Source organism: Mercenaria mercenaria, chromosome 3, assembly GCF_021730395.1.
Source record: "Mercenaria mercenaria strain notata chromosome 3, MADL_Memer_1, whole genome shotgun sequence".
Classification (NCBI taxonomy): Eukaryota; Metazoa; Mollusca; class Bivalvia; order Venerida; family Veneridae; genus Mercenaria; species Mercenaria mercenaria.
This window is the reverse complement of record NC_069363.1, coordinates 55,818,382-55,844,594: the sequence shown is the minus strand read 5'-3', so window position 1 is coordinate 55,844,594 and position 26,213 is coordinate 55,818,382. Positions and strand designations below refer to the sequence as shown.

Sequence of the window (26,213 nt, the reverse complement as noted above, 5' to 3'; positions counted from 1 at the left end):
GATATATCATTTTTTTTATTTGCAAACTTAATAAAACTGTATCTATATCTATGTAAATATGAAGAAATATTACTAAATGTGTTTTCTTGTCAAAATAATTATACAGGCAACAAAACTATTTGTTAAGATCAACGTGAAAAGTCATCATATTTTGAAACTGAACAGCTAGTGCTAGTTCCACGTTCTAGTTCTTGACGAGTAAATTAAAAGATTAGAATACGTCCATTTGAAAAGGAAATTGAATATTTCCAATAGTATAGAATACCTCCGTTTCAAAAGGAAATTGAATATCTCTACTAGCATAGAATAACTTCAATTGAGAAGGTAACTGGTTATTTCTGATGGCAGAGAACACCTCCATTTGAACAGGAAATTAGACATTTCTAATGGTATAGAATACCTTCATTGAAAAAGAAATATTGGGTATTTCTAATGGTAATAAAAGAAAATGTATTATTTTGTCTCACTAGAAAGCTGTATGTATATCAGGCACACTTGCAATTTAATCACATAACGCGCTTATTTAATTACATTGAAACTGTAAGAAATAAAAACCTTCAGGTTGGAACCCAGTTATGGTCTCTCATTTTGATGAACTTTAATAGCGATATTCCTTTCAAGTTCATTTCTTGTGTTAGGGTTTCTTTTGCAACGTTACTAAAGAATGCTCCATTCAGTTTCTCCCTTTTGCAAAACTCAGCAAAATCGTTTAGATCACAGAAGTATAGACGTTCGACAAGTTCCTCGTTGTTCAAATCCTTAAAGTGTTTTCTACCTTCTTCTGAATGATTGCTTGATGGCGTTACACGTGCAGTGGGCTTTTCTTTAACTGGATTCGGTGTGGGGTATGCCTTTCTGTCTTTCCCGGCTTTACTGATTATAGGCACAGGCTTCGGTGGTGACTGGTAGTTGTGAAGAGAAGAATCATTCATTGTCCACTCATTAACTTCATCATACACGGGGAGATTACTTTCCAATTCCTCTACGTCGACATCTGGCTCTGGTGCTGGTGGTCTTGGTTTAACTGTTGCCGTCACCTTTTTCTTGATTTCACTCTGTACATCCTCTGTTGGAGTTGTTATTTTATCTTTAGTCTTGAATTTGTTTTTTAAATTCAACAACAAATCTTTGCCTTTCGAAGTGTGCTTTTCCTGTTTAAACGAAATGATATATAAGAATGTAGCAAGTAGAAAAACAACATAAAAATGGATAAGGATTCATTCATCATTTCTGTTTTGGCTATCAGTTTTTTGCATTGTCACAACCAAATCATGTCTAGTGTGTGTGTTTGTATGGTGTTTTCCTCGTTCGCGTTTTGTTACAACTGGTAACATTACTGCATTGAAGAAATATCCACGTTAATAGCAAGAGCTGTCAAAGAAGAAAGCGCAATCGAATATTTCGATGCTGTGTAGGGGAAAAGCGTCTTGTCATAGATGATGTAGGTGATGGTGTTGAACAATTGTTTTGAGTTTTATTCAGATCTTTTAAGTATTAACAAATAAAGTGTGTTAGTGGATAAAAAAATAAAAGAAACATAATTTATCGAATATTTCTTCTTCCACGGATATGGCCATTATGTAATATGAGATGGGTAATGATATGTAGTAAAATAAAATTTTAAGTGTGTGTCACACATTTCTGTTAAGTAATAAAAGAGATAGAATGAAAGTGCATCAAAACATTAATCTGGAATTCTAAGTAAAATGGGGCATGATTTATGTAACACTGATGTCAGGGTTATGACAATTGCATCGTGTGATGCGGATGATGACGAGAAGCAACTGGTTTAAGTTCAGAGCAAACCCGTTGGGCAGACATTAAAAGAACGTGTATGTATATTTTCACTTGAAATTCTAAGAATAAAAATGCCATCATTTATTTTAAATAAGATTCATCTGATAATAACAGAGATACAATGAAAGTGCATCTAAACAATCACCTAAAATTTTACATATAAAAAGGACATAATTCTTCAAGTATTGGTGCCAGAATTATGGACCTTGTGTCCTATGGGTGATGATGAAGAACAACTATTTCAAGTTTGAATAAGATATATCAGGTTATAACAGAGATAGAATGAAAGTGCTTAAAAACGTTAACCTAAAATTCTAGGTAAAAGGGGGTATGATTCATGAGACATTGGTTCCAGATTTGTGGCCCTTGTGTCATTTGTTGCGGATTATGACGAGGAACAATTATTCTAAGTTTCGACTAAATCCAATTACAGAGATAAAAGTTTCAAACATTCAAACTTTGTTGGACGTGAACGCCGACGCGAAGCAAGGGTGAGTAGCTCTCCATTATATAGTATAGTCGAGCTAAAATCGGCAGAAAGAATTTTTAATAATTTCAGTTCTTAAAAAGGTATTCTGCTTAAACACTGGTATACATCATTAAAATCGATGATAAATGCTTCTTTTATGTAAAGCTGTATTCACTGTTTTGTATTTTATTAAAAAATCATTTGTAGAAGAACAATTTGTTCGTGCTTTAAAACAAAGCACAGGGCCATTTTGTATTTATTGTTCGAAAACTCTCAATATCAAAGTCTATTAATAACAAGAGTATTTTGGTCTCGATAATGACAACGTGTACATTGGCGAACAAACAGATGTACGTGATCTTTTTCAAAGTATTCATTGTATTGAAAAGCTTAGTCGACACGGCAATTAATTCCCTTTCAATGTAATATTTCTTAAACAAAATAAGAATTATTTTTATAAGTATTTCTTAAAATTGCCAAAATTATGCGAAACTCACCAGCGGATTTTTCTGACCACCTGAAATTGAAATAATTTTAATGATTAAAACATGACGTCATATAAACATACTGAACACGAAGGGTTCTGTTAGTTAAAATACATGGGAAATCAAGCTGTTTACAAGAAATAGATAATGACCAATTAAAGTTACAAAAAGTAGTCCAAAATATATACTTCTTTGTTGTTAATGAAATATGGTGTAATGGATCACAAAATTATAAGGGTTTGCCAGTTATATCTTTTGGTTTATTTTTATTGTTGTATGTACTGAGAATGATCTATACCACTTCCATTGTGACCCAGCTTGTTTATTGAGAACAAAAGAGTATACACATAGGCCTAATCCATAAATATATGAATGTTAATGAATAAAAAATTAAGAAGAAACTTGATTTGTATGATATAACCTATTGACTGATACTATTCTAATCGAATGATTCATTATTTTCTGTAATTTTCAAATCATAACCACATGACTTAAGAACAGGTAAAGATGGAAAATAGATAAAATGTTATGAAATTTATGCATACCGGTACTGCAGAAATTCAAATCTGCCAAATTGAAATCCAAGTATTCGCCATGTGCTGAAAAAGATATTAAGCATGACAAAGCGAGTTTTGTATATTCTATTAAATATGTCTAAACAGTTAAAGAAATATGTTTTATAAATAATTAGGTAAGTAAAGAAATATTGACGTCGCTTAACAAACCATTTTCGAGGCATTACTTATAAAATTTTAAGTCCATCATGTCAATTATATTTGCAAAGTTATGTCATGCGAAATAATGATCCTTCTGACAACCGGTCAACTGTATTATTTAGTCATTTATCAATTTATTTGTTAGGTCTGGTCGAAATATTCCCAGGTAAAATACAATGTGGCAGTAAAATAATCAAAAATAGAATAGTTGTCATTCATAGCGCGTTGGGTTCAACTTCTAGCAATTTCGTCAAATTTAGAGATTTAAGCAACTTTCCAGCTTTTAATAGTGAACAAGACTCAAGACTCATCCAGAAAACATTCCAGTTATTGGTTTCATTCAATTACTTCTCATAAACAGACTCTATCAACACGAGTCAGCTGAATTTTGCTTGACTTAGTATCAAACAAAGTATCTTCTCATAGATATTGTGTCGCGTTTGTGGAAAGTTTCACAGCACTTGAATTTTCTGGTTCTTAGTCCGTTCATTCAATGTTTCTGGATAATGGAGTTCGGCTTACGCACAGGCTAGAGGGTGTTAGGGGTCTTGTACATTAGAACACCGCATGAACAGACTCAATCAAATCGGGATTATTACTTTGCTTGGTAATGTTCTATGCTTCGAAAGGATCTTCATAAAAAGACCTTTCACAGGCCTCGTGGCTATCTTCCTCGTGTGAAATAAGTCTACATCCCAAACGAAATATAGAACCAATATTGGCGAAGTGTAAGTGATTGCGAAAAAAAACAATAACAAAGATAAAAAAATCAGCGTGTGTATGTATATATGGATGATTAACATCTACACAAAAATACAGTCAACAACCATAATGGACGCCGCTCATTCATAATAAAGTTTTAAGACACTCATTGCTATACTATATCACCCTTACTACCCCCAAAAGTCAAATGTTCCAAATGACGCTACCATTTAAAGATAAAGCATGCGTACTGTTAGGTTTCCATGCATGAAGTTAGGGAACCATGCTAAACACTTTATGGGATATTGTGTGACATTTTATTTATCTTAGTTACAAAGACATCTCTAAAACCTTACTTGTAGGACTTGGGTTATCTGGATATTCATAATCGCTTAATACATCTGATTCCTGTGGAGCAGGTTTTTTAACTGCTTGGGGTTGTTTCCTTCTGTGCGTTTGAGGAGAGTTACTTTTCTTGTCTGCTTAATAAAAATGTTTAAGAGAAACAATCATCAATTATGCTAGCAGGGATTATCATTATGTCCAGTTCTATGGATTTCGAAGTATTTTTCAAAAATAATTAACAATTTACTGCCGTTTCTTTCTTATATTTTAAAGACGAATTATTCTTGCCTGCTTAAATATCTGCATTTTAAGTGTAAATGTACATAACTGCTTTTCAGGCTTTTCAGGGAATCTGTAGTAATGTCCTCCTTCAGAATTATAAAGTACTAAGCTACTTCGTTGCGAGAAATGATTTAAGGAATGGGTAACATTTCGATGCTGGTGACCCCATGTATTTTTGGTATCGTTTGAAATAACTGTGTCTGCTAAAAAAGAATTAGTAAATAAAATGACCATAAATAATATGCAAGAATCGCTACATGTAGTCATGTTTTTTTACTTTGAAAGATAAATAAAACACACTATAATAACTGGATTTTGATATATCTTAATAGCACTGTTATATAGAATTTGCTTATTTGTGGATCGGATACCTTAAACATAATCAGTTTGAGAGACAGCAATACCCGCCGCTGTGTTTTGTAGCAAGCGGAATGCTGAATCATTAATTTAGGATTCTGAAGTTATGATTATTATTTGTACTTCAACTCATCTCTAATCTAATTCCATTCAGTATTTAAAAAAGTTGTGTTTGGAGAAAATTAAGTAGTCAAGTACAATAAAGGAGATAATTAAAAAACGACTCAACACATAATTATGATTTTATGATATGCATTCCCTGTCATTGCAAATAATCATTATGGCAAGCTTCTTTCCATTCCCTGTTATTTTTCTGACGAATATTTAAATAAAGTGAGAAAAGTAAAGATGAATCATGATAGAGCAATACTTCATTCGATCTACACGTCCTCTCATTGTTGGGAATCTATTTTTTTAAGTTTCATTGGAATATCTTTAGTAGATCTACTCAAAGACTGCACATTTTATTACCTCTAATGAACAGACTCAGTCAAACCGAGTCTGCTATTAGACAGGTACATTTCTAGTTTTAAATTCATTCATGTCAGAGCTATGGCTTTTGCGCTCTTCGCTTCCTCTCATTATCATTTGTCATTACAAAATTATCGAGTTTCAATTATTACCTTCAGCGATTTTAAAGTTACCGTCCATACGGACAAAAAAGAGACGGACTGAAAACCGGACTACTTTTTTGTATTCCTTGCCCGCTTTTTCACTGGATAATACAAATTTATGTCAGAATTTATGAACTTGTATCTTGTCATTTTTAATGTTTCATATTGAATAATACAAACTTATGTCCGAATTAATGAACTTGTATTTTGTTCAATTTTAATGTTTCATATTGGATAATACAAACTTATGTCCGAATTTATGAACTTGTATTTTGTTCATTTTTAATGTTTCATATTGGTTAATACAAACTTATGTCAGAATTAATGAACTTGTATTTTGTTCATTTTTAATGTTTCATATTGGATAATACAAACTTATGTCAGAATTTATGAACTTGTATTTTGTTCATTTTTAATGTTTCACATTGGATAATACAAACTTATGTCAGAATTAATGAACTTGTATTTTGTTCATTTTAAAGTTTCATATTGGAAAATACAAACTTTGTCAGAATTTATAAACTTGTATTTTGTTCATTTTTAATGTTTCACATTGGATAATACAAACTTATGTCAGAATTAATGAACTTATATTTTGTTCATTTTTAATGTTTCATATTGGATAATACAAACTTTGTCAGAATTTATGAACTTATATTTTGTTCATTTTTAATGTTTCACATTGAAAATTGTGAATACCTTTTGCAGGTTTATATGGAACGTAATCACCGCCGTCTGTGGTCTTCTTGGCCTGCTTCCGTCGGGTTTCTGCATTCCCTTTTATAAATACAAAAAGACTGTTTTAGGTGTGTTAAGAGGAGTGCAAATTAAAGGTTTTGATTAATTTAGTAAAAGATGAGTGAAAAGAGAAACAGTTCCATAGAGATACATGTCTAAATGAATGTGCGTTCGTTGTATTCTGCTGGGCGGCGGCGGTATAACGTATCTTTGTACCTGGACTTAGTGTTGTTATATTTGTATTTATATGGTCCTTTAGGATTATTTAGTAAAGTGGGAGGTGTTTAATGTTTTATTACCTCTCGTAAACTGACACTGCAGGCTTCCAAAGGATTTATCGTCATAAATCAAGTAATTACCTTGTAAACGATACACATTTAAAAATAGCAACTTGGTCACATATTTGGTAAATACGATGTGATTTCCACATTTGTTATAACTTCTATTTTGTAAATCGTGGCCTTCTGTGTATTGTTATTTCTTTGTTTATGATACTGACGTAACAGCGGGATTCAGTTTAACCAACTTTTAAGCAAATAAACAGTTTTCTTAGAAACAGGAAGACGGTGTTAACGAATATCTTTTATGTAGTCAACGTGATGTTCGTCCTTATTAACCTTTAGCCTGCTGGCGGCAAGTGATTCTGCCTTTGCGACCATCATGGTCTGCACTGTTCGCTATTCTGTCAGTAAATTTTCAGTGAACACTCCTTCGAATAATAAATGGCATTGCCCAAATTGAATGATGTACCAGTCAATTTTAGAAATTTAGCAGGTTAAGGGGATTCTCATATTACCAGTAGGTATAAAGTCAGTCCGGTAAATTGTCAGAAACAGAAGTACGGTAAGGTATTATCATTTATGCTAGAAGAAATACCACTTGCCTGTTCCCGGTGATTTAAGATGTCCTGGTTTTGGCGGTCGGGGAGGTGGCTTATCTTGGCTTTGCGAGTCCTCCGATTTTGGATCTACAAAATTGTATTCAATTAATTTACCTTTTTCATTTTAACACAGTACATTTCGATTATTTGTCATGTTTGAAACAGCAAACAGCTTTGTTTTTCTACTATTGTATCACCGTGATTATAAAATGTAATTCAGTCATTGTATGATAAATGGTCAAATTTATCAGTTTTATCAGAAAGTTATAATCAATACCGCTCACTGCATATCGCTTTTTGCCGATCTACCTGTGCACTGTGTTTACATTAACTTCTAATATTTCACGTAAATCAGGATGAAATTGAAGTCGCGTTGTGTTCTTCATAGAACAATTCTCCACACAAATACCTGTACCTAATGAGATTTTCGTAACGTTATGCTGCAAATAATAAAATGAAATGGAACTCAGACATATTGGCAAAGTCACAAGACGGCTGACGTCATGTTCGTGTACGCGCATCTTTTTCGCTCGCTCTGATATTAAAATGCATATTTCAATGTAGTTAAGAATAAAGTAATAGAAATTAAACGATTCGTTTTTGTGAAGTGAGACAGTTTTGACATTCTCATTCGCGCACCGCCCTCATGTTGATATAAAACTTGTTTCACCCCTCGGTTTGATATATTCCATATACCTGTAAAAATATCCTTTATAGATTCATTACCTGCGGCTGGTATTATTTTTATTCCCGGAGACATTGCGAAGTCCACATACAACGATCCGTCGACTAGTGCACCAGTCTCGGAGTGTGACACATTTCGCACGAGAAACACCTCTTCATAAATGTCTTCAGTAATACCCTTCAGCACGTTCACTTCTATATCACGTATTTCTGGATTGTCAATAGGCAACACAACTAGGGTTCTCTGTCGAAATCTTTCAGTATCATTTGTTTCGCTTTCATCTAAAGGTTTGTAGTGTCCAACTAGTACATTTTGTGTAAGAAGGCGATTCAGACGTAGTGTTTTCACTGTGAAAAAGATACATGCTTCTGAAGCGGTTTTCAATTGATTTATCAACACTGAATATAAAAAAACAATAATTCTACTTACTAAGAGCAAATATGCGAGATCAGTATGTGAAGACAAACTAAAATCTTAGATTAAATAGTATCAGGTCATCATAACGTAGACATTTTAATCCTGTTGAAAGTTTTCCAAACAAAAACTGGAAGTGATATGAAAACATTTGAAAATTGCGAGAAATTGTATGCCACGTCTTGAAAATGATTAAACATTCAAAACCAAAATGGTATTGAACAAGAGCAGTAATAAACATATCAACCATGTTCCTGAACTAAGGTTCTTGCATAACATATATCTAACAACGAACCTGTAATTGTTCTCATGTTTTCTATTCCTTCCAACAGGTCCTGGGTATAGACGCGTTTGATTTCATCGTCAACGAAGCTAACAATTTGTGGGAGACTATATCTGAAATATTTCAATTAATTACAACTACATTACCTCTCATTAGGTAAAGGTATATCACATTTACTGTAATCATTCTTCTTGTAACATAATGTATACAAGAATTGCGTTTGGGAAACATTCGCATCTCCCAACAACTAACACAGAGTTATTACGATAAAATACTGTAATAGCTACCCTTGCTTCTTATTATTTTGCAACTTACCGCTTTGACGTTCTTATTCTAGATGGACTTACATATTAATAGGTCTGTGGATTACCAAAATTCGTAAATCAAGAAAACAGATAAAATACATATTAATATGTTAGCTAACACACTGTAAGTGGCAAGTCCTCCGGTTGTGACGTTTTTGTATATGTCTGTCTAACTCATAAGCACAATACATCTTTTCATATTACTTAACACTGGTGTGAAGTTTCATTAAATTCCCTTTATTTCTTCAAAAGTTATGGCTGACAGAAATGAAGTACTATGATCTAAATGTACATGAAAACTAATGTCCTTGTCTTTGACATTGACCTTAAAGTAGGGAACCCTAGATCACCACACACTTTCTCCTCATTCATTTCATTTGTTTGAAGTTCAGTTATAATTCCTTTTGCTACTTCAAAACTCATGGCTCAGATAGACAGTACAATTTATACAATGTGTGAATGTCTACCGAAACAGTAAACGATCTTGCCTATGACCTTGACCTTATTGATAGTGACATTGATCTTGCTGGCCTTACTACGAATCATATGCGCAACACATCATCTCATCATACTTTATTTTTGTCTTACATTTAAGTGAATTATCTTTAAAACGAAATACAATATCTGAATTTACATAAAACAGTAAATGACCTTCCATGTGACCCTGACCGTGACGGAACGGACTGACTCTTGCGTGCAACACACCTTCGCGTAGAAGTTATCATTTACGTGGAGTTCAGTTTTCTTACGTTTTGAAAATTTATAACTGAGATAAAAACTGACTCGAACGGACGGACTAACGAAGTAATGAACACTGTGATTACTGTATGCAACCCGAGTCTTAGAAAGAACAAAATCAAACAACCAGACCTAACAATTTATGACAGGGAGATTATTAGAAGTAAAATTAATAGCTGAATGAAACACTGTTTTATGAACTCACAGGGCTAACAAGAACTTTTCAAGACAGTCCATACTAATCTTTCCAGGAAGTGACTATACCTGCTTTCCTTTACATTTTTTTTTCTTGAATGTTTACTTTCTGTATATGTGTTGTTTTTATGATAAGTTGCATCTTCTATATACTGATAAATCAGTGCATGTGTTTCCTTACAATAAAATGGACACTTCGTACATTAGTGCGACAAAATAAAGAGTACAATAAGGTTTTAACATCTTCCTTCTACAATTTAATATCAACCACCATTCATTTCTACAGGATATAAAGTCTTAAACAATAATACATTGCCTTAGGAAACAATGTTAACGTAACACAAGCAAGTGCGACATAAAAATATCGAGAGTTTCATTCATTTCCTTCAGCGATACGTTACTGCGTCTCAAAATATACTTGATCATACCGAGACTGCTAGAATATAATCACAAAGTAAATCTGAACTGAAGACCGGAGACATGTCGTTTCGAGGAAGTGAAAGTAACTACTTGTATAATAAACCGTGCTCTTAATTAAATCAATAAACAGTTCACTAATTATTCATAAACCATTCTTTCTTTACTTATTGTGAATGCATTCCGAGAGATATGCTGAAACATGAATTATAAAAAGGTTCCGGTATGAAATTGTAGCGATACAGTGTAGTATCACTATTAAACACAAAATTTAAAGACCTGCTCCAGTCCTACCTTTAACCTTAAATTGTCACTGAAAAAGCATGAAAATCCTGACTATGAACAGTGACGCCTGTCAAAATAGAGTCTATTTTATATAAAATTCTATACAAAATACCTGTGGTTTTGCGTGCTAAAGTGTGGGTCGTGGTCGTTAACTGTTACCTATTGTAATAATGGATTGCATACACACAATAGAATTTAAATAGCCGCGTAGCAGGGCTTTAAGGATCACTCTTTACCAAATGTTGGCAAAACCGTAAGGCTAGTGATTAAATGAACTTTTTAAGCTATGAATAGTGTAGCGAAAAGATACTTTTTTAAAAAGGCAAGATCCAAGATAAATAGTTTTCTAAGAAAAGTACCGTAAATTATGTGTTTTTGTTACTTTAGATTTGCATAACACAACAAAAACAGGAGCAACAGCCACTTTCAAAGAAAGCAGCCACCAATACAGTGTATTCATAAACGAATTATGCCACGATGAAAACACAGAAGTAAGAAACAGACATAAACATAAATCAAGAAAGGGCACAGGAGGAAACCATATCATGTGTTTGTCCAAAGGTCTTTAGCTTGAGTTTCTTAGCTGCAGAGTTCAGAACAGTATAAATGAAGAAAAATCAACAGTGAATTTTCGGTCGTTTTTAAGACTTTCTAATTTTTGTAAGACTATAAAGAGCTTTATTATAAGGCTATGTCCCACTTATTTACAGACGTATCACATGTTTGGTTCATCCCTTCTACAGCTTTTATTTTGGGTTTAGCGCCGTTTCTCAACAGTATTTTATTTATATATGGGTAGGCATTTAACTTAACCAGCGCTGCTGGATTCTACCCCAGTACTAACCTGTTCTCAAATCGTCCGTCGACGGAGAACATACGCCTCACCTGGAGATCGCCTCATGAACTCATAAATTAATCAAGATTATTAAATGTAATAAAGTGTTTAGAACATATTGCAAGATGTTTTTTGGACAGTTTGTATTCTGTATAAAATACATTTTGTATATCGCAAGACTGCGTTGTATAAGGGTACATACGTGACTAAGCGAGGATTGCTTTTATTTACACTGTCCCGTGACTTTGGAACATGGTGGGGGGTAAGAGTGAGGTTTGGTGCGCGCCATAAACCGGTTTAAGCTCCCAAGTGGTGTTTTTGCCACTGACCGTTCCAAGGCGGTGCCCCACTGTGTTCTTTTATTTGTTTGTTTTGTCCTCGTGTGCTTGCTAAACGTGTGTGATGAGTGTGTGTGTGTGTGTGTGTGTGTGTGTGTGTATGTGTGTGTTGGAGGTATGCAGGACTGCGTGCTGTTAGTTTCGTTTCTTGTGGGTTTTTTTTGGGGGGGGGTGCGTTTTTGGAACGTGTTTGATATTTGTCTTTGTTTTTTTTCAGTCCTCCGCTAAAGAATGTGTAAAGAACAGAAAGTAGAAAAAAATCCCAACTTTCATGTAAAGAAGACAAGAGGGCCATGATGGCCCTATATCGCTCCCCTGAGTACCATTGCTTTAACCAAAAACAAAAAGAAAAAATTCTTACAAGGTAAAGATATGTCAAAATACACCTAAAAATTGGAGGTACCATCCATGTTGTACCACAGAAAAGTGGTCTCGGTTTCTCCCTACGGCTAATAATAAAAAAGTTACTAGATAAGCTATTTATAGTAACATTAAAGGAAAGTAATTAAAAAAAAATATTGTAAGCGAACAAAAGAAGGATCTGCCAAATAAAAACAAGAGCACTGCAATGCAACGCATAGGCAGAGCAATATTCACACAAAACAAAGTCATATGAACTTTGACCCATAAGTGTGACCTTGACATTGAAGTGAGCCATCCGAAACATGCGCTCTGCACGTCATTTCAATTAGGTGAACATTTGTGTCAGGTTTCTCTGAAATCCATCAAGGGGTTACAGAGCGGAAGGGAAATTGCTAACCAACACACAGACAGACAGACGGACACCAAGGCGATAACATAATACGTCCCTTCGGGCGTATAAAAAGGAATCGAGATCTTATGGTGATACAAGTTGTATGTAAGTTTGGTTAAAATCAAATCATAAATGAAGCTGCTACTGTGCAGACAAGGTCAAAATAGCTAATTCCGGCCCTATCAGGGGCCGTAACTCTGGAACCCATTAAGGGATCTGGCCTGTTCAAGAAAGGAACCAAGATTTTATGGTGACACAAGTTTTGTGCAAGTTTGGTTAAAATCAAATCATAAAAGAAGCTGCTATTGTGCAGACAAGGTCAAAATAGCTAATTCTGACCCCTTCAAGGGCCATAACTCTGGAACCCATAATGGAATCTGGCCAGTTCCAGAAATGAACCAAGATCTTATGGTGATACAAGTTGTGTGCAAGTTTGGTAAAAATCAAATCATAAATAAAGCTGCTATTGTGCAGACAAGGTCAAAATAGCTAATTTTGGGCCTTTCAGGGGCCATAACTCTGGAACCCATTAGGAATCTGGCCAGTTCAAGAAAGAAACCAAGATCTTATTGTGATACAGGTTTTGTGCAAGTTAGGTAAAAATCAAATCATAAATAAAGCTGCTATTGTGCAGACAAGGTCAAAATAGCTTATTTTGGCCCCGTCAGGGGCCATAACTCTGGAGCCCATAATGGGATCTGGCCAGTTCAAGAAAGGAACCGAGATCTTATGGTGATACAAGTTGTGTACAAGTTTGGTTAAAATAAAATCATAAATGAAACCACTATCGTGCAGACAAAAAATTGTTGACTGACGCACGGACGGACGCATGAACTACGAAGGGTGATCACAAAAACTCACCTTGTCATTATGTGACAGGTGAGCTAAAAAGCATTTAGTAGCGTTAAAATAGTTATGATTCATTCTATATATGTACAGTTTTGTTTATCCGTTTTTGTTAATCATGTGTAAAATAATGAAATAGATAACATTAATGTTATGTTATCCACACAGCTAGTCGAGGGGAATCACGCCGTAAAAACCGGAGAGAGGTCACGTTATGTAACCAATAATCAAACATCCGGAAGAATGTCACGTTATGTAGCTATATCAGCTAGCCAGTGGAAAGCCATATAATGTATCCCATCATTATAGCCCATTCATCTAGCTGGCGGGAAGTCATGTTATGGTGTCAACAAGGCCAGTCAATGGGATGTCGTGCTATGGTGTCGACACGACTAGACGGTGGGCAGAATTATCAAATAAGAGATCGAGAGAAGCAAAGTTTCTCCCTGTAAATAAACTAAAGATTTCATGTTTGAAAATAGAATCTATAGAATATCTTGCAAGTGTAAAACGCGACCAAGCACAATAATAGCATAGTCTGTTCATGACAGGTAATGGAATGCGTAGCACTTGACAGAACTCTTTTACTGACGCACTACCTAAATGGATTCCGTGATCCCAAAAAAGACCAGAAAATTTAACAACACTCCCAAGTCCAAGTATGCGGAGAAGATTTAAGTACTCATTAAATTTCCCCGCTTCTTTTAACTTTGGAAAAGTAATTGAAAATAAACAATGACAATGCCCACGTGTTACATCATTTGATTGACTTGATCTTATTCATTACGATTATGACTGTAAATGAAATTTTATTAGAAACAAGGAAGTGAGTGTAATAAGAGTAATATGATGCGAGGCTTATATTCATTCAAAACGTAACTTGTAACAAGAAGTATATTTAGAATTCTTTTATCTAATATAGTCAATAAAAGTATAAAGTTTCATGCATAAAACGGAAAATGCAAATCGAGACAAGTTTATCTAGTACGATCCACTATACTCCGTTTGAGTTTATATTCAAACTAAAAACTTCGTGTCTTCTCGTGTCTTATGTAATAATAAGTGCTCTCTTCTGCAACTTCGAGGCTATTTATAAATGTCAATAAATATATATTTTCCTCTCTCTCTCAGCAGTATCGTAGTATTGTAATATCTATGTTTATCTACATATAAAAACAATGTGGGATAAAGGAAAAAAACTGTCACATTTTGATGAAAATTTTATCCGATTCATTCTTAAATTACCGTTAGTAATTACGAAAGATTCGTTTATTTCATGTTGATGTTCAAACTGCTCATTACCTCAATATCTGCAGTAAAACGCTTAAATAAATTAAACGATTTGATGACCTTTTGGCAAAAAACACGCCTAATAAACAAACGACATTATTTTCTATTCTATGAAAAATAGTCTATGTGCATTAAAATATTTATATCTCCGCTAAAAGTCAAGAATCTCCTCTAAACTTCAAAACAATGGGTTTGTGTAAAAAACAACAACAGAATGTCACGCTCTCACTCCCTCCCCCGACCCCATCCCAACCCCAAACAAGAGCTATGATATTTTGACTACACGAGAGAAACTAAAGTCATAAATCTTTTTATCCTGCGGGTCAACCTAAATTATTGTGTGAAAAAAACGACGACTTTTATATATCTCTGGCTTGTTAAACAAATGATAAATATCTTGGTCCTCTGACATTAGTTCAGACAATCACAAGAAGTTTGTATCAACATATTTTTCATATCAGTCAGGCATTCATTCTTCTTTTTTCTCCTCGCCCCACTTTCATGTGTTTTTCTTATTGTTGATTTATTTCATTGAGAAGTATGAATAAAACATAATTACTCTCTCTTATCAGCCCAATTTACAATCCATTCTATCAGAAACATGAAGTTTGTGGTAAAGTATCTTTTATGTAATATACATTTGCCATAATTCTTAGTAGTATTCAAGTTTATAATTCCCCATTGTCCGAGGCTGTCCCAGTAATAAGAACAATAAAGACACTCAGTAAAAAAAGATGAGAAATATTATAAGTGGGCTAGATACTAAGTAACTAAGTAATATGAGCTTATTGAACCTTAAAGTTGTACGCCTCCATATTTACATCAACTTTTTCGAAATTTATAAAATGCTATTGCAATAGAAAAAAAAACATTTTTAACTGGTTCCATATGTTATAGGAAGGTTTTATCTAAATGAAACATGTAGAAAACTCAAAAAAGATTTAATCAAGATATTGGATAACTTGATACAAAATAGAAGGAATTTGGCTTCGATCCGATATCTCGATAACATGCGTTATATCAATTAAAAAATCAAATAAAATAGTGCGTCTTTCCGTCACTAGCACTGAGCGTTTAGCTTCGAATTGTTTTGAAGAAGACATTTTTACCTTGTGACAATAAGCGTCCTGACAGCTTGTCAAACCACGGCATTTCGCACATTGTAAACAAAGTAGTGACTGGTGGGTTGGGTGTTTTTAAAAACTGTGAAATTTTAATTTTCATCTGGGGGTAGATCCCTTTTAAAGGATATTCCACATTTTAGGCGAAAAAAAGTTTCTCTCAAAAATCTGTGTTATCTGAAACTGTCTAGTGGTACAAACTTATTGACATAAGATTTTTGCAAGATATTCTTATAAATAACCAAAAATATTGTGTTGAAGGTAGTAAACCGTTGCAAAGCTTTTGAAATAATGAAGAAAATTTAGGTTCTTCTTGCATTTTTACCAATACTTAACTTTTATTAACACCCACTTTATCATTTTTAGTGTCATACATACATTCTATGCCAAAGTTGGTGGAAATTAACATTTTGAAAAAATTCTTCCAAACTGTGGGCGAGTAACTTTAAAAATGAATATTGAAAATATCCTCGGCATTTGTCTCCTTACTAATCTAATTTGACAATATAACTATTTGATAACACAATAAATATGCCACAATGTTTATTTCTAAAGTAAGAAAAGTTTATTCCCTATTTTCTAATTTTGTATATCATATTTATATAATTATGATAAAACCTGCTAATAGTATAGGGAATAAAACATGTTATGTAGTTTATTACAATACTTTATATATATATATATCATGTTATTTAGGTTATTCTTATCATGGTCCATGAATATGATGATCATTTTTGAATACATTTTCCTCATTTCAAATAAGATAACTTAACAGCATAATCTTGACCACTGAGTGTGTTTTGTTTAGAAACCAGAATTATATGTAACACAACATGCTAGTGTACACTAATGTCTTTAATACGCTATTGATTAAAAGTGTTCTTGTTCGATTTGGTTTAAACAATATTTTATTAATCAAATAGCATGTAATTACAATACATTTTTACAAATGCTAAGGATCGAGTAGAAAGTTGATAAGCCTTTTTAGAAACTCTTTCCCTTGTTGGATTTATTACTACCTTGACAATTACAAACAGTATATCTCTGATAATAAAATGACCGTGTTTGTTCTAAAGACATCAAAGACCATATAGTTCATCTACATCAGTTATACTATTTGGGAAAGTTGGATTGGTAGATACAGTTATATATCAGGTCCTAGTCACGTCGCGTTTGTTTTCCAACAATTTGTGGGAGACTAAAACTGCACTTATCAAATTAAGTAATTTAAAAGCTGCCTTACTTCTACTAAACTAAAAGTACATTGCCCTTACCATAATACTTCTTGTAACATATAACCAGTGCTAAGTATCTTTGTCTGGGAAACTAAAAATTATCTAAATTTCGAATCTAAATTTAACCCATGAAAGAATAAATTATTATAAATTGGCCTTCAACAAGATGTTAACAAGAAACATTCAAGAAACTTTAGATCAATATATATCTTTAAAAAAAAGTGACCATATGGAGTTTCTTTTAAATTCTTCTTTTTTGTATATTTACTGTCTTTGGTTTCCTTGTAATGGTATCTGTTATATTACAATCTAACAATCCAAATTCCATTATCTCTTAATATCTCTCATAATATTTGTTCACTTAATATTTGGACCAAGATTGTAATTTCAAGCAAAAACAGTAAGGGAATACAGTAAAAAAAAAGTGATCTAACTACTTTTAACACCCTGATATGAAATCTTAACCAACGATAAATCACGTTCATATAAAAAGGAAACAATGAAAACAAAAGTTAGACTCAGAGTACTCATCATTTTGGTTCTCCGAAGTCACGAAGTCCATTCAGAGTAATAGAGTTTCGCTTAAACATGTGCTGGTAAGTGAGGGGTGTTGCGCATAAAACTGATAAATTACCCAATTTTATCTGGATTATTGTGGGAAGAACTTATCTCAATGCAAAACGGTTGTCAAATACATGCACACTGTATGAAACCAGATGATGTTTTAGGCCTAATAGAATAAATTCAGATCTACTATTTAAGCTCAAATTTAGAGATAATGTGATTTGTACCATATCACACATCATATATAAAAACAAGAAAAAACTCTTCAGTATTCACCATGAAAATTGACACTACAATGAAATGACGTATCCCTAAGTCTTAACCATAAGACTTCCTTTTAACTTGTGTCATACAGGTGTATAGATCTATCATTTGCACCATTGATCTCTAGTGCTATATCTACATTATCTCACATGAACAGAATCGATCATACCGAATCTGGTATCATTTTGCTTTATTGCATCCTAGGTGCCTCCGTGGCCGAGTGGTTAAGGTCGCTGACTTCAAACCACTTGTCCCTAATCGACGTGGGTTCGAGCCTCACTCGGGGCGTTGAATTCTTCATGTGAAGAAGCCATCCAGCTGGTTTACGGAAGGTCGCTGGTTCTACCCAGGTGCCCGCTCATGATGAAATAATGCACGGAGTGGTACCTGGGGTCTTCCTCCACCATCAAAGCTGGAAAGTCGCCATATGACCTATAATTGTGTCGATGCAACGTTAAACTCAACACAATAAATAAATGATTGCATCCTATTCTCCCGAAAGTTCTTCTTATATATGTGCTTAACAGCGCTTTCACCACACATTTAAACTGAACTGTAGATCACGTGGCCTCGAATACATGATCATAACCGTAATTTCACTGAATATATGAAAGGATACGTCCAGTTTGAATAATTTTATTTTACACTATTCTCTCCTTTTTCAATGGGAGATGTGTATTGCAACTAATAGATATCATAAAAAAGTTCGGGTTTGAAATTTTTGAAAATGATTACATCACTCTTAATTATAGTCAAAGCAGTCCAAATGCCTAGCGCTCCACTTTTAGGGTACAGTGATGGCAACAATAAAATATCAGATCATTATAGATAAGCCATTAACATAAGCCGAATTAGTAAGGCTAGTAATTAAGTGAGCCATTCAGCTTTGAATTTTTAAGGGAACTGGCTGTGACTGAAAAATGGCAAATGCAACGTTAAATCGTCTACTAATTGTCTTTAATGTTACTTCGGATTAATAGAGACTAACAGACTAACACAATAAAAACCAGAGGGACATACATATTCAAAGAATGCAGCCACCCTTGCAACATTGCACATAGACACAAGGGTACGTGTGTACATAAAACTATATGACGAAGGAACACAGGTGTGGCCATATTTGGTGTCTTTCAAAGGTCCTAAGTCTGTGTGTCTTAACAGCAGTTTTCGGGACAGTACAATTAATAAATGAAAAACTGTGAATTCTGGATCAAATTTTTATGACTTTCCAATTGTCTTTGGTAAAATTATAAAAAATGTTTATTAAATAAGATTACGTCTAGTTTGAGAAACGTCGCATGTTTTGTGTTCAATCACTTTATAGTCGGATGATACATTTTGTATTTATGGTATCTGATGGTACAGACTGAAGAGTCCAAGCTAAGCAGTTCTTATAAAATCTTTGAGCTACTTTGATGTATATTTCTCTTCTGGTCTGTTTCATCGGGTCCTAATGGTGTTTCTCCTGTGGCTCTGTTACATATATATTGTTTTTCAGGTTTTCTTTTTCATATATTTAAACGATCGTTGTTGTCTTTATGTTTTTGCCTTTTCTTACATATGTAAGGGATTCACCAACTATAGCAAGCTTTTATTTATATTGTTCTGCAAATTTTGACCCAGGTGGAGTTTAAAAGTGCGTGTTTGTGCGCAAGTTGGGCCGGTGGTCTAATGGTAACACGCTTGACTGTCAATCCAGAGGTCCGGGGTTCGAATCCAACTTAGAGGCCTGTACCGGTTCTTCCCAGGAAAGACGGCTTCGCGTGTATTGGTGCTATACACCGGACACGTTAAAGAACCAGACTGTCTATTCGCAAAGAGCTAGGCTAAGTTAGCCGGACAAGTCTGCATCTAAAAAGGATTTCTCTCTATCTGTTCTGGGGGCTTTATCTCACTCTGTCCCTCTGGTCAGATCGCTCTGTGTCTGTACTAGTAGAGGATGAATTTCGCGCCCTGTGTGGCTGCGTTTGCTATATGTAAAGCGCCTTTGAACGTGTTTATCATGGAAAGGGCGCTATATAAATCTGGTATAATAATGATAATAATAATAATATAATAATAATAATAATATAATGATAATAATAATAAGTTACAGTTTGAGCTCCTCAGAGAGGTGGTTTGCCACTGACCGTTCCAGGGCAGTGCGCGGCAATATCTCTTTATGTATTTATGTATTTGTATAATCCTTATTTTCGGTATGTTTTATTTGTCTATGTATTTCTTGTGTAGAGGACTATCACATTATTTATACCCTCTGCTGAAATTATCAGTACAGTTTATGATAAAATAATATAAAATTGATAATGATATAAATTAAATAAAATTGATGACCACTGTATACATCAAATGAAAATGTCATTCAAATGAAACAATATGAAATATACGACTTTTAATTCATTTAGAAATTTCCAGTGCTCAACCACCATGGTTGAGCAAAAATTCTTCACCGGTACGAATGGTTTATGCATGGAACCTCTTTCAAAAATAGCCAATCTCGTGCAGGCTGATCTTGATCTGCACTGTTCGCTATTTAATTAGCAAATTTTCAGTGAACACCCCTTCAAATAATAATAGGTACTGCCTGAAATGAATAATAGACCAGTCCATTTTAGAAATTTAAGCAGGGTATAGATTAACATATATTCAGAATGAAACATAGAGACAGCGAAGACAAAACGGAAAAAATATAGAACACAGTGGGGCACCGCTCTATGACGGTCGGTGGCAAAACCGCCACTAGGCAGTTCAAATATTTCGTGCCCCAAAACTCTCTCCTAATTCATACCACGTTCCAAAGTTACAAGGCAGTATAAATAAAAGTTATCTCGACCGGAGGAATCCATTATACATAAATCATGTTTTGTAGCCTAAACTAGGTGTTGTGGTGTCATGCTATGAACACCCAAGCTAGTCGATGGGATGGCATGTTATCTAACTTTCCAAGCTAGTCGATGGAATTTCATGTTATGAAGCCCTTTGAGCTAGTGGAAGGGATGTCATGCTATGTAGCGCATCCAACCCCCGCTAGTCACCAGGATGTTATGTTTTGTACCCTATCCAGCTAGTCGATGGAATGTTATGCGTCGAAGCTCACCCGTCTAGTCGGTTGTAAGTCATGTTTCGTAACCCACCCAGCTAGTTGAGGACCTTGTTATGAGAACACCAAGCTAGTAGTTGATGGCATGTTATGTTTTGAAGCCAATCAAGTTAGTCGATGGTTTTGCAGCTCACTCTATAAGTTGAAGGGCTATCATGCTATGGTGCCAACTCTCGCCGATGGAAAAAAAACATTAATATTATATTTATGATAGAAGAAAATGTTCTCCTTTTTTAACCTTTAGCCTGCTGCCGGCAAGTGATTTTTGCCCTTGCGACCAGTGCTGATCAAGATCAGTATGGACGTCCGTGCAGGATGATCATGGTCTGCACTGTCAGTAAATTTTCAGTAAACACCCCTTCGAATAATAATAGTATTGCCCAAATTGAATGACGTACCAGTCCACTTTAGAAATTTAGCAGGGTAAAGGTTAAGTAGTTTGCTCTCTGCCTCTGTTCATTTAGGGGGAAAACCCTTGCAGAAACCGGACTATGGAATAATGTATTACTTCCGTGGTCATTGTGACATAATCAATTTTATCTTTTGTTTATCTTTACAATGAAGCTAAACCATGTGATATATTATCTATTGATTTTATATTACTCATCATGATTATCAATAAAACATTATAACAAACAAGGACATTTGTTTTGTTATGAGTGTTATATAATTACAAGTGCATCACGTAATTCATTCATACCGTTTACAAAATCTATAATTTGCTATAAAATAGAATATTTAGAATAACTGCTACCACCTCTTCATATTTTGGACTATACAGAACAATGAAATGAAAATTTTATCCATGGTATGATTTAACAAATAATATCTAACTTCAATATCTATTTAAAGAAGAACAGTTCCATGTGATTTTAACCATACAAACGCATTAAATAAACGGCCTGAAATTAAGAAACTTTCAACGGTTGCACTTTTTAGCCAAATTCCTGACTTATCTTTCATCTACCTTTATGAAGAATAGTGACAATACGAAATATACACAAATATCAAAAAGAAAAATGGGATCAAACAAACCTAATGTTAGATTAGCTTAACAAATGCGAGACGGAATGTACTTTCCATGTGTTGTATCGTCTAAGTACCTGTTTTCAAACCCCACCTGTTTTCAAACCCTAAACTTATACTCTGTTTATTTTATCTTCTGGTCATGAATGATATCCTCACTGGCACTTGCAGGTACTTGGTGTATAAGGTACCTGCTGCAGCTTTCAAAATTAATAATACATGAAAAACAAATACTTTATTTAATCAAATTCAAGGGGATGTGCAAAAATGGTGTTTTTCACTATTACTTTTCGCATGCTTCACATATATCCATAGCATAAAATTTCTGTTTTATGTAAAGCAATATCTTTCTTGGAGGAAATTACTTAAAGTCTCGTCTTCAGTCATACATAAGTTATGTGACACTATCAAAAATATATTTGTACAATTTCATTTAAATGTGACTGCAAAAAAGCTCTACAACTCCAGTTTAGTAGATTCTTACCATTCTTAAACAATTCAAATAATATCTTGTACATAGTCATGTCATTTTGCATTTGTTTTAATTGAGACAATATGTTTCTGAAATGTTTGGATACACAATACATGGCCTAATTGAAGTACTACTTCAAGAGAATAGTTTTCAGACTTTATTTTTAATTTTCCTGTCATTCCTTATTTTATCTGGATTTGAGAAAAAGACAAACATTTAATTAAGTATAAAAAGTGATAGATATCAAAATTTGCCTTTTAACATAAAAAGTTCACAAACTTAAAAGGCTCTTACATCATTAAAACAATTATTACGTGCATTTTTGCAGGTGGTTTGAAAACAGGTACTATAGTATTGAATCTGTGGCCATGTTGAAAACACATGTGTTTGAAATGTGTTATTTATTTCTAAAGATGTATTGCTTTATTAAATAATTCATTAATTTTAAATGTCCAAGTCATTGCTTGACTTGGTAGCAATTTTATCATGGCTTGTAAAATTCATTAATTGTAAGTAATTTCCCCAAATTCCTTAGGGGTTTGAAAACTGGTAATTCAATGTAAGTTCCAATGATGAATTTTGTAGTAGATAAAAATGCTGCCAAAGTTTCAAACATATATAGAATTGTCATGTCATATTAGCAAGACATGAAAATTAGGGATAGTTCTTTCAAACAAACAAAACAAAACAGAACAATTTGTTCACGCCATTTTGCCTATTTACTAAATACTGTATTCATGCACACGTATATATTTAAGCTAAAAGTTTCTTCAAAGTATATTATTATGCTTTACTTGTAATAGTCAACTTTAAATTATGGGGTAATAATAGATAACAAAATAAAATTCAGTGCATTTGTCCTTGGTGAATTTTATGGCGTTAATTAAAGTGGCATATAACGCTCATGAAACCGGTATTCACAAAATCTTTTTATTATATTAAGAAAGTACAAAAATGTATATAAACCTATAATTCTTTGTTTAAGGAAAACTTTCTGTACTATAAAAGTGTTATTTTCACTTAAATTGAAACAGTAACCTAAATGCATGAAAAAATACCAGTTTCAGTTTGATAAAATCAATTTTCAAGGTTTTACGGCTTTTTCAGTAACGTATGCTAGCGCACCAAATTTCCTTCTAAATAGCTGTCGCGACATAATTTATGACCACTTTTCCTTGCCATATTTTATCATTTTTCACTCGAACCTGCACTCAAATCACACACTTTTACTGTAAAATAGACCCAATATCATCTCTGACACCTAAAATTTAGCAATATTTAGTTAGTAAATATGCATTTTTAGGAGAACAAAAAACACCCTAAACAGTGAAATTGAAATATTTTTATTTGTTTCTACACTTTTTCTGCAAAATTGCACTGAAATTGACATTTTCTATCATAATCTGACCAAACTAGCCCATTTACAGCCACATCTAAACAAGTTTGCTCCACTTCTTGAGACCTCATTTAAAGGGTCATAACGTCTTTGTTTATTATATGGCTGAACATGAACTACTTTTATTTCCTGTTGAACCCTATTTTTGATTATCGTTAACTAATATTTTTGTCACAGGTTTCAATATTAAATAAATTTATTGGAAAATAAATATTTGATTCACTGTTTGATTACATGTACCTCCATTTATGAATCTGAGTGTACAAGTTCGTGTGCAGTACTGAAAGTAGTGCCTTTTCTAACCCTGTGAACATGGCGATTATGCATAGTTCGAGAACGGGCAGATGTTTTATGCGTTTGTTTTTTGTTTTTGCTGTTTTTTTTTTTTTTTTGTTTTTGTTTTTTGTTTTTTTTGTTGTTTTTTTTTTTTTTTTTGTGGGGAGGGGGGGGGATTCTTTGTAATTAAGGGCCTTCTGGAACTTTAAGATAAAGAAGACAAATAGTAATATGATGTAAGACAGTGTAAATAAAATATTAGTAACATCACGGACTAAAAACTGAAACTGTAAGAAAGCAATCCTTAAAACGTCCTACTAGTATGTTTTTTGTGTCATTATCAAAACCTTACTGTCTGATAACAAAGTATCATCAAACTCTTAGTTAAATTTATATTGAACAAGTTGTGTGTCACATAGAGAAATAAATATGCTGAATTAATTTTACATAAAATCTATACAGAAATAACAATCGATAAAACATAGAAGTTATGTAGCCAATAGCACTATTTCAATTAAATTAAAACCATTTAACTTTGTCTATGGTTGCAACTGTTATAATGGACCTGGTAAAAATCTTAGTAAACATCATAAACATAGTAAAAATCTTTGTTGATGACAGAGTTTGTTTCTCTTATAAATCAGGGTTATGTTGCGCACGTACTAGCACATGTTAATGTCTCATGTAAGTTTTTTTTCTAAAAGTGTTCTTGTCCAATTTATTGCTTAGGATTATTACAGACAGTAAATTTCCCACAATGACATAACCAAACTTGTTTTGGAAATAGTCCAAAGACCTCGTGTTTATCTAGACAGTTAGACAGGTAAGTATTTCACTCAGCGGGTTTGCTGATTTTTGATATACAGCCAAATTGTCAGGAAAAGAAAAAGAAAAGAAAAAAAAGTCTTATAAGGTGTAGGATGTTTTATGTTTCTTTTACCTATTTTGGGAGTACTAAATCTCTGAAATGATGAATACGTCCCTTGACGACAGTCTGAACCTTCAGATTAATTTCGGAAGAAGACAATCCAAGGAACACTCATGCCAAGTTTAATAACTTTCGCCAAAATAGTTCTAGTAGAAAAGTACACAAGAAAAACCTAGGGAACCATATTTACATGTAGAAAATACGTTCCAGAAGGCATAGCAAAATGAGACACACACAAAAAAAGTTTACACACTCAATGAATATTCGAATATATTGAATCTATTTAACTTATTTTTCTAAAACAGCACTGACTTACCTATCTATTGCTTCTTTCATTGTGTATTCGTTCTTATCTTCTTCGGTGCGGAATTTTCCTCTTGCAGTCAGTGGCACAGCAACAACAAGTGTACTACCTCTGTGTTGGAACTGAATAACCAATTTACTTGGTGGAATGACCCTATCCAGTTCTATCATAGTCCCAGCCTGAATAATGACCGGTACATTTTCTTCCGTCGTCACTGTCAAATTCTCTCTTAGCTTTGCGTATCTTGGAAAATCATTTGCCAGTTCTCGAACACTGTCGAAATTCTTAACATCTCTAAGCACTTTCAGTTTCCCTTTGTAGTTTAATGGCACAAGAATTTCTTTTTCGGTCAGTTGTACATAGTTTGGATCCTGCCAACCATTGTGCTCCTCCTCGTATGCAAAATTGGCAGCTACTTTATGCAAGACCATTTTTGAGTCTATGGACATGATGTCCCCTTGGGAGAACCCTTCAGTGTCTGTTTCAGAATAGAAACCCTCATTCACACAAATTACACATGGAAAGTCGAACCTCCTTTCTATTTCGTCCAGGCGGTACGTTTCTAATGTCCATTCCATGTTTATTTCGTGTTTGTATACTCGAAAATTAATCCTAGGTGTTTCTTTAAATTAAATTTTAATATCCATACTGTTTTTAAAATTGATCGTAGTATAGTGTATTATATCATCTCTAATATTTATGTTAGAATGTAATCAATCGTTTACACTTTGTACACACTTAAATCACGTGACATAGTATT

The 26,213-nt window shown here is 33.7% G+C and overlaps 1 protein-coding gene across 3 annotated transcripts; it reads right to left on the bottom strand.

The window, feature by feature from the left end:
• LOC123524665 (uncharacterized) lies at nucleotides 1–26,213 on the bottom strand. Of its 3 annotated transcripts, none has more exons than XM_045303016.2 (9): nucleotides 25,466–26,211; nucleotides 8,780–8,880; nucleotides 8,112–8,417; nucleotides 7,389–7,472; nucleotides 6,467–6,544; nucleotides 4,526–4,651; nucleotides 3,297–3,350; nucleotides 2,764–2,783; nucleotides 1–1,151 (listed from the first exon to the last, which is right to left on the bottom strand). In XM_045303016.2, the coding sequence occupies exons 1-9, from the start codon at nucleotides 26,029–26,031 to the stop codon at nucleotides 558–560; spliced, it is 1,929 nt and encodes a 642-aa protein (XP_045158951.2). In that variant the 5' UTR covers nucleotides 26,032–26,211; the 3' UTR covers nucleotides 1–557. The 3 variants fall into 3 exon arrangements, with proteins under 3 accessions (XP_045158951.2, XP_045158952.2, XP_045158953.2); XM_045303017.2 differs by having other exon boundaries at nucleotides 4,526–4,648; XM_045303018.2 differs by lacking the exon at nucleotides 4,526–4,651 and having other exon boundaries at nucleotides 25,466–26,213.

What these genes read in the sequence shown, in the direction of transcription:
- LOC123524665 (XM_045303016.2), bottom strand. Translation starts at nt 26,031, where the DNA reads ATGGAATGGACATTAGAAACGTACCGCCTGGACGAAATAGAAAGGAGG. An exon ending in TTTGAATTTCTGCAGTACCG is followed by an intron (nt 2,784 to 3,296) that starts GTATGCATAAAT and finishes TTTCAATTTCAG; the next exon opens with GTGGTCAGAAAAATCCGCTG. An exon ending in GTGGTCAGAAAAATCCGCTG is followed by an intron (nt 1,152 to 2,763) that starts GTGAGTTTCGCA and finishes TCGTTTAAACAG; the next exon opens with GAAAAGCACACTTCGAAAGG.